Below are 16,008 nucleotides of genomic sequence, written 5' to 3'. Positions count from 1 at the left end.
TCTGCAGGTTTCTGACTCTGTGTATCTGAGTAATTAATTGTACGGGGAGTGTTCAATATAATCAGTGTGGAGGTCAATCATTCTGTGAGGAAACAGCTGTGAATCAGGGGGCCCTTATATAAGGGTGAAGCTGGCACATGTTGTACATGCATTTCTCCTTGAAAGCCTGAGAAATATGGGGCGTTCCAGACATTGTTCAGAAGAACAGCGGACTGTGATTAGAGAGGGTAAAACGTATAAAGAAGTGCAGACAATGATCGGCTGTTCAGCTAAAATGATCTCCAATGGTTTATAATGGAAAGAAAAACCAGAGAGACGCGGAAGAAAACGGAAGACCACCATCCGAATGGATGGAAGAAAAGGCAGAATGGCAAAGGTTCAGCCGATGATCAGCTCCAGGATGATCACAGTCTCCAGTTACCTGTGAGGACTGTGACAGTTAGAAGACGCCTGTGTGAAGATGATCTCTTACTAAGAAGTCCCCGCAAAGTCCCACTGTTAATAGAAAGACATGTACTGAAGCGGATACAATTTTCCAAAGAACACATCAACTGGGCTGAAGAGGACCGGAGAAACATGTTGTGGACGGATGAAAGTAAAATTGATCTTTTTGGGTTCAAGGGCCGCAGACAGATCGGACGACCCCCAAACTCTGCATTCAGCCACAGTACACCCTGCAGACAGTGAAGCATGGTGGTGAAGCATCATGATATGGGCATTGTGAAGACCTGGGGTCTTCCGTGGGTGTAATACTACTCACACAACACAGGGTTAGGATAAACCGTGAGGCAATACTTTACTGAACGACCAAACAGACAATAAACAGATAAAACAGTCCCAACAAATACCCAAGATGGTGCAACATTACACAGTCTCACCCTTCCGCTGACCCACCGGAAATAAAGCAGCTGCGACTTTGGGACTTCCAGGGCCAACTACCTCTACCAGTGGCCCCCTGCCTTTGGCGGACCCCCACAGAGAGGAGGTAGCTGCAAGCTTAAGAAACTGACAATCCATTTAGGTACAAGGCCAGGAGACTCGAGGGTCCCACCCTGGCCTCTTGAGAGTTTCCATGGATTCCAGGTGACTGGAGGGTCCCACCTAGCAACTCAAACAACATATCTATGGGGCCAGGGGACCTCATTGTCCCAACCTGGTTTCCCCAAATGTATCCATGAGTTCTCTGATGGTCAATGGAGCAGATCTATATCCTTCCAGTCAGGGCCATATACCCTTAGGCTGGAATCCTCTGGAATCCAAATCTGTCTCTCTCTGGATGGAGCCATGCTACCAATCTGCTGTCCTGAAGAGACGGACTGATCTTTGATTCTCTTTGTAACAGGATAGAAAAACCCTCTTTATATTTACATATGTGACTAAGGTCATCAGTCTCAGGTCAGGGGGAAAGGTGCAGGGATCAGGTCTTATTGTTTGAGCATTTAATCAATTTACATAGTTGTTGCTCTTGTAAATCATCAACTAGCTGGTTTAGTACAATATGTAATTAGCAAAGTAACAAACATAATTGTTCACAGACCAATAGAAGTCAATATTCAGGGTTATACAAATACTGGTCTGTCCTTCTTGACGCACCAAAAAAACACACAAGTTCTAAAGTCAACACAAAAGCAATAGTGTATTTCTCTTGGCTTAACAAATCTACATATCTGGCTAATTAAGATTAGAAGCTGTGTCGTCATAGGCTTGTTTCTCTTACTTTGGTGCCGGACCTATTTACCGCATACCAGGGATCATGGACCAGTTTGCATAGATTAACATACTTGAAGAGGTCATGTCTTATGCTGAAGAGGATATGCCCTTGCAATGGGTGTTTCAACAAGACAACGACCCTAAATACACCAGTAAACCAGCAAAATCTTGGTTCTAGTCCAACAAAATTGAGGTTCTGGAGTGGCCAGCCCAAAACCCGGACCTTAATCCGATAGATCACTTGTGGGGTGACATCAAAAATGCCATTTGAGGCAAAGTCAACATCTGTGGGATGTAGTGAAAGCCTCCTGGGCTGGAATAACAGTGACAGGAGCCAGAAGATGGTTGACTCTATGCAACATAGATGTGACGCAGCTCTAAAAAACTGTGGGTAATAACTAAATATTAGGATAGTGATTCACAGGAATGATAAATCCTCAAAAAGAGACATATTGTGAGTTTATAAAGACAAATGCAGACACTGCTGTTTATTAGAACAGAACAATGGTCATTTTCTGTTATTTTCTGTAAAGTAGTTAAAATTATCGACATTTCTCTTCATGTTGTGAGTTAGAAATCACTGAGCGACGTCCCCAATGCCGGAAATAACAACTAGGAGAAAGATTCTGTGCTTAACTATTTTGGACACTACTGTATAATCTACTATGCGCGTGTAGATATGTATAAAATGCTATATGCGTGTGGATACACTTATATTATGACCTTTCACCTCTCCACCTTCCCATCATTGGTCAGTGAAGTTCTGTAGGGAATAATCTTTATTTCCAGCGCTGCCTGCAACATAATCTCCCTTGTCCCCCTCTCTGTACAGGTTTGGTATGACCTGGCCTGGGCGGTGCATGATACGGCCTGGGCGGTGCATGATACGGCCTGGGCGGTGCATGATGCGGCCTGGGCGGTGCATGACGCGGGCTGGGCGGTGCATGACGCGGGCTGGGCGGTGCATGACGCGGGCTGGGCGGTTCATGACGCGGGCTGGGCGGTTCATGACGCGGGCTGGGCGGTTCATGACGCGGGCTGGGCGGTGCATGACGCGGTGTGGGCGGTTTATGACGCGGGCTGGGCGGTTCATGACGCGGGCTGGGCGGTTCATGACGCGGTGTGGGCGGTTCATGACGCGGTGTGGGCGGTTCATGACGCGGTGTGGGCGGTGCATGACGCGGTGTGGGCGGTGCATGACGCGGGCTGGGCGGTTCATGACGCGGTGTGGACTGGGCAGTGCACGGCTTGTTGTGCCGCTTGCATGGTGTCCACCCTGTGGTCTTTTTCTTCTCTACGTCTTGGTGGTCCTCCCTAATTCTGGGGAATGCAAGGTGTTTCTCAGAATCTGCTGTAGAGAACAGCAAGGGAAGGCTTCCTGGGCGCCTCTGCTTCTGATGAGTCTGTAGTTGGGATCAGTGACGGGACCACCAGCTGGGACCACCCGTTCGTGTGACCTGGGACCGCTTGCTCTTCTCCAGGCGCAGCAGTGTGGTGATGGCCTCGTGCCGCTCACGCTCCAGATGCCTCTGATCTCTGCTCTGTACCTATGTCCTATATTTATATAAAAACTATTTATCCTCTTCGTTGTCCTAAGGCTCGAAGGAATCGTGAAATCGCTATTCTACAGCGCAAAATCGACGAGGTCCCAAGTCGAGCGGAGCTGACGCAATATCAGAAGAGATTTATCGAGCTCTATGGACAAGGTAGTTTTATGGTACATGGCCGCAGTTATGGTGGCCGTACCACTGGTGGTGGAGGTGACGTAAATCTCCACGTGGTAGGAGCCTCCTGCCATGATGTCAGATTGCTGCATCCGCTGCTCCCCTCTTACACAGTCTGAAGCCGGCACCATTCTCTCCCTCCTCCCCTAACAGTACAGGTTCTGTATACGAGTCCCGTGCAGCATCATCTCCCTCCTCCCCTAACAGTACAGGTTCTGTATACGAGTCCCGTGCAGCATCATCTCCCTCCTCCCCTAACAGTACAGGTTCTGTATACGAGTCCTGTGCAGCATCATCTCCCTCCTCCCCTAACAGTACAGGTTCTGTATACGAGTCCCGTGCAGCATCATCTCCCTCCTCCCCTAACAGTACAGGTTCTGTATACGAGTCCCGTGCAGCATCATCTCCCTCCTCCCCTAACAGTACAGGTTCTGTATACGAGTCCTGTGCAGCATCATCTCCCTCCTCCCCTAACAGTACAGGTTCTGTATACGAGTCCTGTGCACCATTCTCTCCCTCCTCCCCTAACAGTACAGGTTCTGTATACGAGTCCCGTGCAGCATCATCTCCCTCCTCCCCTAACAGTACAGGTTCTGTATACGAGTCCCGTGCAGCATCATCTCCCTCCTCCCCTAACAGTACAGGTTCTGTATACGAGTCCTGTGCAGCATCATCTCCCTCCTCCCCTAACAGTACAGGTCCTGTGTACGAGTCCCGTGCAGCATCATCTCCCTCCTCCCCTAACAGTACAGGTTCTGTATACGAGTCCCGTGCAGCATCATCTCCCTCCTCCCCTAACAGTACAGGTTCTGTATACGAGTCCCGTGCAGCATCATCTCCCTCCTCCCCTAACAGTACAGGTTCTGTATACGAGTCCTGTGCAGCATCATCTCCCTCCTCCCCTAACAGTACAGGTTCTGTATACGAGTCCTGTGCAGCATCATCTCCCTCCTCCCCTAACAGTACAGGTCCTGTGTACGAGTCCCGTGCAGCATCATCTCCCTCCTCCCCTAACAGTACAGGTTCTGTATACGAGTCCCGTGCAGCATCATCTCCCTCCTCCCCTAACAGTACAGGTTCTGTATACGAGTCCTGTGCAGCATCATCTCCCTCCTCCCCTAACAGTACAGGTTCTGTATACGAGTCCTGTGCAGCATCATCTCCCTCCTCCCCTAACAGTGGAGGTTCTGTGTACGAGTCCTGTGCAGCATCATCTCCCTCCTCCCCTAACAGTACAGGTTCTGTATACGAGTCCTGTGCAGCATCATCTCCCTCCTCCCCTAACAGTACAGGTTCTGTATACGAGTCCCGTGCAGCATCATCTCCCTCCTCCCCTAACAGTACAGGTTCTGTATACGAGTCCTGTGCAGCATCATCTCCCTCCTCCCCTAACAGTACAGGTTCTGTATACGAGTCCCGTGCAGCATCATCTCCCTCCTCCCCTAACAGTACAGGTTCTGTATACGAGTCCTGTGCAGCATCATCTCCCTCCTCCCCTAACAGTACAGGTTCTGTATACGAGTCCTGTGCAGCATCATCTCCCTCCTCCCCTAACAGTACAGGTTCTGTGTACGAGTCCCGTGCAGCATCATCTCCCTCCTCCCCTAACAGTACAGGTTCTGTATACGAGTCCTGTGCACCATTCTCTCCCTCCTCCCCTAACAGTACAGGTTCTGTATACGAGTCCTGTGCAGCATCATCTCCCTCCTCCCCTAACAGTACAGGTTCTGTATACGAGTCCTGTGCAGCATCATCTCCCTCCTCCCCTAACAGTACAGGTCCTGTATACGAGTCCTGTGCAGCATCATCTCCCTCCTCCCCTCACAGTACAGGTTCTGTATACGAGTCCTGTGCAGCATCATCTCCCTCCTCCCCTAACAGTACAGGTTCTGTGTACGAGTCCCGTGCAGCATCATCTCCCTCCTCCCCTAACAGTACAGGTTCTGTGTACGAGTCCTGTGCAGCATCATCTCCCTCCTCCCCTAACAGTACAGGTTCTGTGTACGAGTCCTGTGCAGCATCATCTCCCTCCTCCCCTAACAGTACAGGTTCTGTATACGAGTCCTGTGCAGCATCATCTCCCTCCTCCCCTAACAGTACAGGTTCTGTATACGAGTCCTGTGCAGCATCATCTCCCTCCTCCCCTAACAGTACAGGTTCTGTATACGAGTCCTGTGCAGCATCATCTCCCTCCTCCCCTAACAGTACAGGTTCTGTGTACGAGTCCTGTGCAGCATCATCTCCCTCCTCCCCTAACAGTACAGGTTCTGTGTACGAGTCCCGTGCAGCATCATCTCCCTCCTCCCCTAACAGTACAGGTTCTGTGTACGAGTCCCGTGCAGCATCATCTCCCTCCTCCCCTAACAGTACAGGTTCTGTATACGAGTCCCGTGCAGCATCATCTCCCTCCTCCCCTAACAGTACAGGTTCTGTATACGAGTCCTGTGCAGCATCATCTCCCTCCTCCCCTAACAGTACAGGTTCTGTATACGAGTCCCGTGCAGCATCATCTCCCTCCTCCCCTAACAGTACAGGTTCTGTATACGAGTCCCGTGCAGCATCATCTCCCTCCTCCCCTAACAGTACAGGTTCTGTGTACGAGTCCCGTGCAGCATCATCTCCCTCCTCCCCTAACAGTACAGGTTCTGTGTACGAGTCCTGTGCAGCATCATCTCCCTCCTCCCCTAACAGTACAGGTTCTGTGTACGAGTCCTGTGCAGCATCATCTCCCTCCTCCCCTAACAGTACAGGTTCTGTATACGAGTCCTGTGCAGCATCATCTCCCTCCTCCCCTAACAGTACAGGTTCTGTATACGAGTCCTGTGCAGCATCATCTCCCTCCTCCCCTAACAGTACAGGTTCTGTGTACGAGTCCCGTGCAGCATCATCTCCCTCCTCCCCTAACAGTACAGGTTCTGTATACGAGTCCCGTGCAGCATCATCTCCCTCCTCCCCTAACAGTGGAGGTTCTGTGTACGAGTCCCGTGCAGCATCATCTCCCTCCTCCCCTAACAGTACAGGTTCTGTGTACGAGTCCCGTGCAGCATCATCTCCCTCCTCCCCTAACAGTACAGGTTCTGTATACGAGTCCTGTGCAGCATCATCTCCCTCCTCCCCTAACAGTACAGGTTCTGTATACGAGTCCCGTGCAGCATCATCTCCCTCCTCCCCTAACAGTACAGGTTCTGTGTACGAGTCCTGTGCAGCATCATCTCCCTCCTCCCCTAACAGTACAGGTTCTGTATACGAGTCCCGTGCAGCATCATCTCCCTCCTCCCCTAACAGTACAGGTTCTGTATACGAGTCCTGTGCAGCATCATCTCCCTCCTCCCCTAACAGTACAGGTTCTGTATACGAGTCCCGTGCAGCATCATCTCCCTCCTCCCCTAACAGTACAGGTTCTGTATACGAGTCCTGTGCAGCATCATCTCCCTCCTCCCCTAACAGTACAGGTTCTGTATACGAGTCCCGTGCAGCATCATCTCCCTCCTCCCCTAACAGTACAGGTTCTGTGTACGAGTCCCGTGCAGCATCATCTCCCTCCTCCCCTCTCCTGAGTTCATTGGTGAGCTGCTTGTGTGCGGTAAGGATCCTGAGGAAGGGTTAGGTCCTGTCCGTCAATTACGAGCCGGGGGATATGCTGTCTTTTGACTTGATCTTTTTGTCTTTTAGTCTCGGCCACTCACAAGGAGACCAAGCAGTTCTTCACTTTGTACAACACCCTGGATGATAAGAAGCTTTATCTGGAGAAGGAGGTGAGGGATGTGGAGGCTGGGGTAGAGTTCACGGAGACCCCGCGGCTGGTGACTGCGCTGTTATGGGGGCTATCCTGTACATACAGCACTCAGCTGGCTCCTACCACCTTGTGTGGATGATCCCATTGCAACGTGTCCATCTTGTGTCAGTGCTAGTGGTAAAGATGAGGGTGGTTGTGGTGGGCTTTCCTGGCTTTTTTGCCATCCACGGCCTATGTTTGCTGCAGTCCTCCGTTTCCTGCTGGATCCCGCGGCTTGTGACGTCTCTTGTCTCTTTCAGGTGAATTTGCTGAATTCCATCCATGACAACTTCCAACAGTGAGTATGAACGCAGACCCCGTACCTCCGATTACGTCCGAGATCCTGGACGGACATGGTTTTCTTGGTTGCGTCATTGAGGGACACAGGAGCCTTTGGTTAGTCCGCTGCCACCTATGGTTCATGTTATGTAAAGTTCGATGGTTCCCCCAGCAGACTACTCCTCGCCCCCGGCCTCGTGGGTTGGGCCCCCGGCCTCGTGGGTTGGGCCCCCGGCCTCGTGGGTTGGGCCCCCGGCCAGTTGGAGGCAGATGGTTGGGTTTGGTGCTCACCTCTGTTTCTGTTGTAGATCTCAGATGATCAGTCGGGTTGGTATCCGTGTCCTCGTTCACAGAGCGTACCGCCTGTACTGTTCAGCCTGGATGCTCTCTCGTTGGTGTGGCAGAACCGTGTACCTTGACGCAGTAGACCATCAGGTACCTGGGGCATTTTGGTCCTTTTGCCTTGTTGACTTCTGCCCACCCACCATAGCTTGGCCTGTTTGCATGGAGCAGAAGTTCGAGTCCAGACTTCCCAACACATAAACACTGGATCTTCCTTCTTCAGGACAGTTAACTGTGCCCCTGGCTGCGGCCCTGTGTTGCGCTTGAGTCCCTTGATTGTTTTTTCGGTTGTTCTTTTTTTTTTCTCTTTTCTTCCGGTGTTTGGGGTCATGGCTAAGGATTCAGTCCACCCCTCCACACTTTGCTCCTTTCACCTCCTTGTGGATTTGGTTTTATGGTTTACCTCTCCCCCTTTCCTCCTCTGGGTGTTGATCCTTTTCGAAGTGGGTTGTGGGACATCTTTTCCTCTGTCCGGGAGGGTTTGAGGCAGTTTTGGGGGTACTTGGGGCTGGTGTGTGTATATGCACATTTGTTTTTATTTTTAGGCCCTCTGGCCGGTCTGCAGTCGGCGCTCCCTCGGGAGGGTGGGGGAATGATGTATTTTCCTCTCTGTCTACCAGCCAATCTGAGGGCCGGTGTTGGCACGCTCCGTATTATCTCTAGTGCGGGCTGGTGGGCTCTGCCGCATGGTCCATCAGTATGGTTGATGGGCCATGACCACCGGCATATCGGAGGGAGTTAATAAGCTTTGGTGACCCAGTAGCTCTCCCTCGCTACTGGCTTTAGCTCAGTCCGTATCGGACTTCACCAAGGGTCTCCCAGACCCTTGCTACGGTTGTGAAACGATTACCTGTGGTCTCTACCTCCCTTGTGACTCTGACCGCTGCATGAGAGAGTCGAACCCTCCAGCTACTCCACACCAGCACAGCTGATCGCGGAGGCGATTCACGCGGCCTCTGTTCAGCTCATCGTCCAGGTCGCCTTCAGTCTTTCCAGGGAGGCAATCACGGACTCGTTCCCCTTCCCAAGAGATGCCCACCCCACAGAGGTCAGCCCCCCCCCCTCCCTTCCCCACAGAGGTCAGACCCCCCCCTCCCTTCCCCACAGAGGTCAGATCCCCCCCCTCCCTTCCCCACAGAGGTCAGACCCCTCCCTCCCTTCCCCACAGAGGTCAGACCCCCCCCTCCCTTCCCCACAGAGGTCAGACCCCCCCCTCCCTTCCCCACAGAGGTCAGACCCCCCCCTCCCTTCCCCACAGAGGTCAGACCCCCCCTCCCTTCCCCACAGAGGTCAGACCCCCCCCTCCCTTCCCCACAGAGGTCAGACCCCCCCCCTCCCTTCCCCACAGAGGTCAGACCCCCCCTCCCTTCCCCACAGAGGTCAGACCCCCCCCTCCCTTCCCCACAGAGGTCAGACCCCCCCCCTCCCTTCCCCACAGAGGTCAGACCCCCCCCCTCCCTTCCCCACAGAGGTCAGACCCCCCCCCCTCCCTTCCCCACAGAGGTCAGACCCCCCCCTCCCTTCCCCACAGAGGTCAGACCCCCCCCCCTCCCTTCCCCACAGAGGTCAGACCCCCCCCCTCCCTTCCCCACAGAGGTCAGACCCCCCCCTCCCTTCCCCACAGAGGTTAGACCCCCCCCCTCCCTTCCCCACAGAGGTCAGACCCCCCCTCCCTTCTCTTCAGAGGTCAGACCCCCCCCCTCCCTTCCCCACAGAGGTCAGACCCCCCCCCTCCCTTCCCCACAGAGGTCAGACCCCCCCCTCCCTTCCCCACAGAGGTTAGACCCCCCCCCTCCCTTCCCCACAGAGGTTAGACCCCCCCCCTCCCTTCCCCACAGAGGTTAGACCCCCCCCTCCCTTCCCCACAGAGGTCAGACCCCCCCTCCCTTCTCTTCAGAGGTCAGACCCCGCCCCTCCCTTCCCCACAGAGGTCAGACCCCGCCCCTCCCTTCCCCACAGAGGTCAGACCCCGCCCCTCCCTTCCCCACAGAGGTCAGACCCCTCCCTTCCCCACAGAGGTCAGACCCCCCCCTCCCTTCCCCACAGAGGTCAGACCCCCCCCCTCCCTTCCCCACAGAGGTTAGACCCCCCCCCTCCCTTCCCCACAGAGGTCAGACCCCCCCTCCCTTCTCTTCAGAGGTCAGACCCCCCCTCCCTTCTCTTTAGAGGTCAGACCCCCCCTCCCTTCTCTTCAGAGGTCAGACCCCCCCTCCCTTCTCTTCAGAGGTCAGACCCCCCCCTCCCTTCTCTTCAGAGGTCAGACCCCCCCCTCCCTTCTCTTCAGAGGTCAGACCCCCCCTCCCTTCTCTTCAGAGGTCAGACCCCCCCTCCCTTCTCTTCAGAGGTCAGACCCCCCCTCCCTTCTCTTCAGAGGTCAGACCCCCCCTCCCTTCTCTTCAGAGGTCAGACCCCCCCTCCCTTCTCTTCAGAGGTCAGACCCCCCCTCCCTTCTCTTCAGAGGTCAGACCCCCCCTCCCTTCTCTTCAGAGGTCAGACCCCCCCTCCCTTCTCTTCAGAGGTCAGACCCCCCCTCCCTTCTCTTCAGAGGTCAGACCCCCCCTCCCTTCTCTTCAGAGGTCAGACCCCCCCTCCCTTCTCTTCAGAGGTCAGACCCCCCCTCCCTTCTCTTCAGAGGTCAGACCCCCCCTCCCTTCTCTTCAGAGGTCAGACCCCCCCTCCCTTCTCTTCAGAGGTCAGACCCCCCCTCCCTTCTCTTCAGAGGTCAGACCCCCCCTCCCTTCTCTTCAGAGGTCAGACCCCCCCTCCCTTCTCTTCAGAGGTCAGACCCCCCCTCCCTTCTCTTCAGAGGTCAGACCCCCCCTCCCTTCTCTTCAGAGGTCAGACCCCCCCTCCCTTCTCTTCAGAGGTCAGACCCCCCCTCCCTTCTCTTCAGAGGTCAGACCCCCCCTCCCTTCTCTTCAGAGGTCAGACCCCCCCTCCCTTCTCTTCAGAGGTCAGACCCCCCCCCTCCCTTCTCTTCAGAGGTCAGACCCCTCCCTTCTCTTCAGAGGTCAGACCCCCCCCCTCCCTTCTCTTCAGAGGTCAGACCCCCCCCCTCCCTTCTCTTCAGAGGTCAGACCCCCCCCTCCCTTCTCTTCAGAGGTCAGACCCCCCCCCTCCCTTCTCTTCAGAGGTCAGACCCCCCCCTCCCTTCCCCACAGAGGTCAGACCCCCCCCCTCCCTTCCCCACAGAGGTCAGACCCCCCCCTCCCTTCCCCACAGAGGTCAGACCCCCCCCCTCCCTTCCCCACAGAGGTCAGACCCCCCCCCTCCCTTCTCTTCAGAGGTCAGACCCCCCCCCTCCCTTCTCTTCAGAGGTCAGACCCCCCCCCTCCCTTCTCTTCAGAGGTCAGACCCCCCCCTCCCTTCTCTTCAGAGGTCAGACCCCCCCCCTCCCTTCCCCACAGAGGTCAGACCCCCCCCCTCCCTTCCCCACAGAGGTCAGACCCCCCCCTCCCTTCCCCACAGAGGTCAGACCCCCCCCCTCCCTTCCCCACAGAGGTCAGACCCCCCCCCCCCTCCCTTCTTTTCAGAGGTCAGACCCCCCCCCCCTCCCTTCTCTTCAGAGGTCAGACCCCCCCCCCTCCCTTCTCTTCAGAGGTCAGACCCCCCCCCTCCCTTCTCTTCAGAGGTCAGACCCCCCCCCTCCCTTCTCTTCAGAGGTCAGACCCCCCCCCCCTCCCTTCTCTACAGAGGTCAGACCCCCCCCCTCCCTTCTCTACAGAGGTCAGACCCCCCCCCCCCTCCCTTCTCTACAGAGGTCAGACCCCCCCCCCTCCCTTCTCTACAGAGGTCAGACTCCCCCCCCCCCTTCCCCCCTCCCTTCCCCACAGAGGTCAGAATTCCCCCCCCGTGATGGGTAGTCTTGTTTCAGCTGTAGAGACTGTTCTTTCCCCTTCAGTGAATCTGGTCTCTTTAGAAGTGGTAGACATGTGGCTGGATCTTTTTCCAACCAAGAGGAGTTTGTGGGGATACTACAAAAGGCCTGGGAGCCTGCAGGCAGCCGTTTTCTGGGACTTACTCCCGTGTAGTTGTTGTACTCCTTTGCGGCAGAACTGGCGGCATCTTTTTCCTCTTCTCCTGTTGTGGATACGCCTGGATGTCCCACCTTGTACAGGACGTGGTTGTCCCGCAGGATCGTGGTTGCAGATGAGTCGGGTCCATTCTTCGCTCACCATCGGAGGCTTCTTCTTTAGAGGTGAGCTCGTGTCCTCATCCACCACTGCTAGCGACCATTTCTGGAGCAGGGTCATGGCTTCCCTGGGAGATGTGAGGACGTGTGTGTGATTCCGTTCATACGATGAGCTTTACTGGATGTCCCACCTTGTACAGGACGTGGTTGTCCCGCAGGATCGTGGTTGCAGATGAGTCAGGTCCATTCTTCGCTCACCATCGGAGGCTTCTTCTTTAGAGGTGAGCTCGTGTCCTCATCCACCACTGCTAGCGACCATTTCTGGAGCAGGGTCATGGCTTCCCTGGGAGATGTGAGGACGTGTGTGTGATTACGTTCATACGATGAGCTTTACTGGATGTCCCACCTTGTACAGGACGTGGTTGTCCCGCAGGATCGTGGTTGCAGATGAGTCAGGTCCATTCTTCGCTCACCATCGGAGGCTTCTTCTTTAGAGGTGAGCTCGTGTCCTCATCCACCACTGCTAGCGACCATTTCTGGAGCAGGGTCATGGCTTCCCTGGGAGATGTGAGGACGTGTGTGTGATTCCGTTCATACGATGAGCTTTACTGGATGTCCCACCTTGTACAGGACGTGGTTGTCCCGCAGGATCGTGGTTGCAGATGAGTCAGGTCCATTCTTCGCTCACCATCGGAGGCTTCTTCTTTAGAGGTGAGCTCGTGTCCTCATCCACCACTGCTGGCGACCATTTCTGGAGCAGGGTCATGGCTTCCCTGGGAGATGTGAGGACGTGTGTGTGATTCCGTTCATACGATGAGCTTTACTGGATGTCCCACCTTGTACAGGACGTGGTTGCAGATGAGTCAGGTCCATTCTTTGTTCACCATCGGAGGCTTCTTCTTTAGAGGTGAGCTCGTGTCCTCATCCACCACTGCTGGCGACCATTTCTGGAGCAGGGTCATGGCTTCCCTGGGAGATGTGAGGACGTGTGTGTGATTCCGTTCATACGATGAGCTTTACTGGATGTCCCACCTTGTACAGGACGTGGTTGTCCCGCAGGATCGTGGTTGCAGATGAGTCAGGTCCATTCTTCGTTCACCATCAGAGGCTTCTTCTTTAGAGGTGAGCTCGTGTCCTCATCCACCACTGCTAGCGACCATTTCTGGAGCAGGGTCATGGCTTCCCTGGGAGATGTGAGGACGTGTGTGTGATTCCGTTCATACGATGAGCTTTACTGGATGTCCCACCTTGTACAGGACGTGGTTGTCCCGCAGGATCGTGGTTGCAGATGAGTCAGGTCCATTCTTCGCTCACCATCGGAGGCTTCTTCTTTAGAGGTGAGCTCGTGTCCTCATCCACCACTGCTAGCGACCATTTCTGGAGCAGGGTCATGGCTTCCCTGGGAGATGTGAGGACGTGTGTGTGATTCCGTTCATACGATGAGCTTTACTGGATGTCCCACCTTGTACAGGACGTGGTTGTCCCGCAGGATCGTGGTTGCAGATGAGTCAGGTCCATTCTTCGCTCACCATCGGAGGCTTCTTCTTTAGAGGTGAGCTCGTGTCCTCATCCACCACTGCTGGCGACCATTTCTGGAGCAGGGTCATGGCTTCCCTGGGAGATGTGAGGACGTGTGTGTGATTCCGTTCATACGATGAGCTTTACTGGATGTCCCACCTTGTACAGGACGTGGTTGCAGATGAGTCAGGTCCATTCTTTGTTCACCATCGGAGGCTTCTTCTTTAGAGGTGAGCTCGTGTCCTCATCCACCACTGCTGGCGACCATTTCTGGAGCAGGGTCATGGCTTCCCTGGGAGATGTGAGGACGTGTGTGTGATTCCGTTCATACGATGAGCTTTACTGGATGTCCCACCTTGTACAGGACGTGGTTGTCCCGCAGGATCTTGGTTGCTGATGAGAGTACTCGTCTCCTGGTTAGTGTGATTGTAGATTTGTGAACGCCAGCACATTTCTGAATCTTTCTGGGAGCTCCTGATTGGCTGTCGCTGCTTTGGTTACTGCCTCTTTAAAGTGATAGAAGTGCAATCTGGCGATCACGTCCCTCGGTGCGGTGTTAGGAGCGCTCTTAGGTTTAGGAATCCTGTGCGCTCTATCGATGAGCAGGTCTCTCTACAGTAGGTATTGGTGCTCTCTTCTGTGACTGGGGCCGTGTTCACACTTTGGTTAGGTGTAGATACTGCAGGTACAGTAGTGTTCAAAAGCAAAGTTATCACAGAATCTTTCTACTAGTTTTTATTTCCAGCATTGGGAACGTTGCACACTGTGAAGAGAAATGTTGATAATTATTAACTATTTAACAGAAAATAACAATAAATGACCATTGTTCTGTTCTAATAAACAGCAGTGTCTGCATTTGCCTTTACAAACTCACAATATGTCTCTTTTTGAGGATTTATCATTCCTGTGAATCACTATCCTAATATTTAGTTGTTACCCACAGTTTTTTAGAGCTGCTTCACATCTATGTTGCATAGAGTCAACCATCTTCTGGCTCCTGTCACTGTTATTCCAGCCCAGGAGGCTTTCACTACATCCCACAGTTGTTGACTTTGCCTCAAATGGCATTTTTGATGTCCCCCCACAAGTGTTCTATCGGATTAAGGTCCGGGGATTGGACTGGCCACTCCAGAACCTCAATTTTACTGGACTAGAACCAAGATTTTGCTGCTTTACTGGTGTGTTTAGGGCCGTTGTCTTGTTGAAACCCCCCGTTTCAAGGGCATATCCTCTTCAGCGTAAGGCAACATGACCTCTTCAAGTATTTTAATATATGGAAACCGGTCCATGATCCCTGGTATGCGGTAAATAGGTCCGGCACCATAGTAAGAGAAACATGCCCATATCATGATGCTTCACCACCATGCTTCACTGTCTGCAGGGTGTACTTTGGCTGAATGCAGAGTTTGGGGGTCGTCTGATGATCTGTCTGCAGCCCTTGGACCCAAAAAGAACAATTTTACTTTCATCCGCCCACAAAATGTTTCTCCATTTCTCTTTAGGCCAGTTGATCTGTTGTTTGGCAAATTGTATCCGCTTCAGTAAATGTCTTTCTATTAACAGTGGGACTTTGCGGGGACTTCTTGGTAAGAGATCATCTTCACACAGGCGTCTTCTAACTGTCACAGTCCTCACAGGTAACTGGAGACTGTGATCATCCTGGAGCTGATCATTGACTGAGCCTTTGCCATTCTGCCTTTTCTTCCATCCATTCGGATGGTGGTCTTCCGTTTTCTTCCGCGTCTCTCTGGTTTTTCTTTCCATTATAAACCATTGGAGATCATTTTAGCTGAACAGCCGTTCATTGTCTGCACTTCTTTATAAGTTTTACCCTCTCTAATCAAAGTACTCTGTTCTTCTGACCAATGTCTTGAACGACCCATATTTCTCAGGCTTTCAAGGAGAAATGCATGTCCAACATGTGCTGCTTCACCCTTATATAAGGGCCACCTGATTCACAGCGGTTTCCTCACAGAATGATTGACCGCACTGATTGACCTCCACACTGCTATTATATTGAACCCCCCCCGTACAATTAATTATTCACATACACAGAGTCAGAAACCTGCAGATGATGACTGCGGAGTCTGGGGACTTCTTACAATCTACGGCACCGGCTGGTGAATTGTCTGACATGTGGTGATAGAATTTATACCACAAACAGTGATTGATCTGGTCAGTCATATTGGACGGCGGGTATTTTGAACATTACTGTATCTGTGACTGGTCGCCTTGGCAAAGGGAGGGCGCACAGCCGCAGGCGGTTCAGTGTGTTCCTGCATCATCAGAGGGAGGGCGCACAGCCGCAGGCGGTTCAGTGTGTTCCTGCATCATCAGAGGGAGGGCGCACAGCCGCAGGCGGTTCAGTGTGTTCCTGCATCATCAGAGGGAGGGCGCACAGCCGCAGGTGGTTCAGTGTGTTCCTGCATCATCAGAGGGAGGGCGCACAGCCGCAGGCGGTTCAGTGTGTTCCTGCATCATCAGAGGGAGGGCGCACAGCCGCAGGCGGTTCAGTGTGTTCCTGCATC

At 53.6% G+C, this 16,008-nt stretch overlaps 1 protein-coding gene across 1 annotated transcript in view; it reads left to right on the top strand.

Moving 5' to 3' along the window:
• LOC141247108 (coiled-coil domain-containing protein 93-like) overlaps positions 1-16,008 on the top strand; it is a 33,796-nt gene that overhangs the window by 10,787 nt on the left and 7,001 nt on the right. Inside the window, exons 10-12 of the mRNA XM_073669188.1 lie at positions 3,308-3,416; positions 7,107-7,189; positions 7,470-7,507. Of these exons, the coding sequence (XP_073525289.1) occupies positions 3,308-3,416; positions 7,107-7,189; positions 7,470-7,507 (230 nt within the window). The remainder of the gene's footprint in view (positions 1-3,307; positions 3,417-7,106; positions 7,190-7,469; positions 7,508-16,008) is intronic.

This window comes from Phyllobates terribilis, unplaced genomic scaffold (genome assembly GCF_046119375.1).
Source record: "Phyllobates terribilis strain yellow unplaced genomic scaffold, ASM4611937v1 Scaffold_2781__1_contigs__length_107266, whole genome shotgun sequence".
NCBI classification, from domain to species: domain Eukaryota; kingdom Metazoa; phylum Chordata; class Amphibia; order Anura; family Dendrobatidae; genus Phyllobates; species Phyllobates terribilis.
This window is presented reverse-complemented; position numbering and strand designations above follow the sequence as displayed.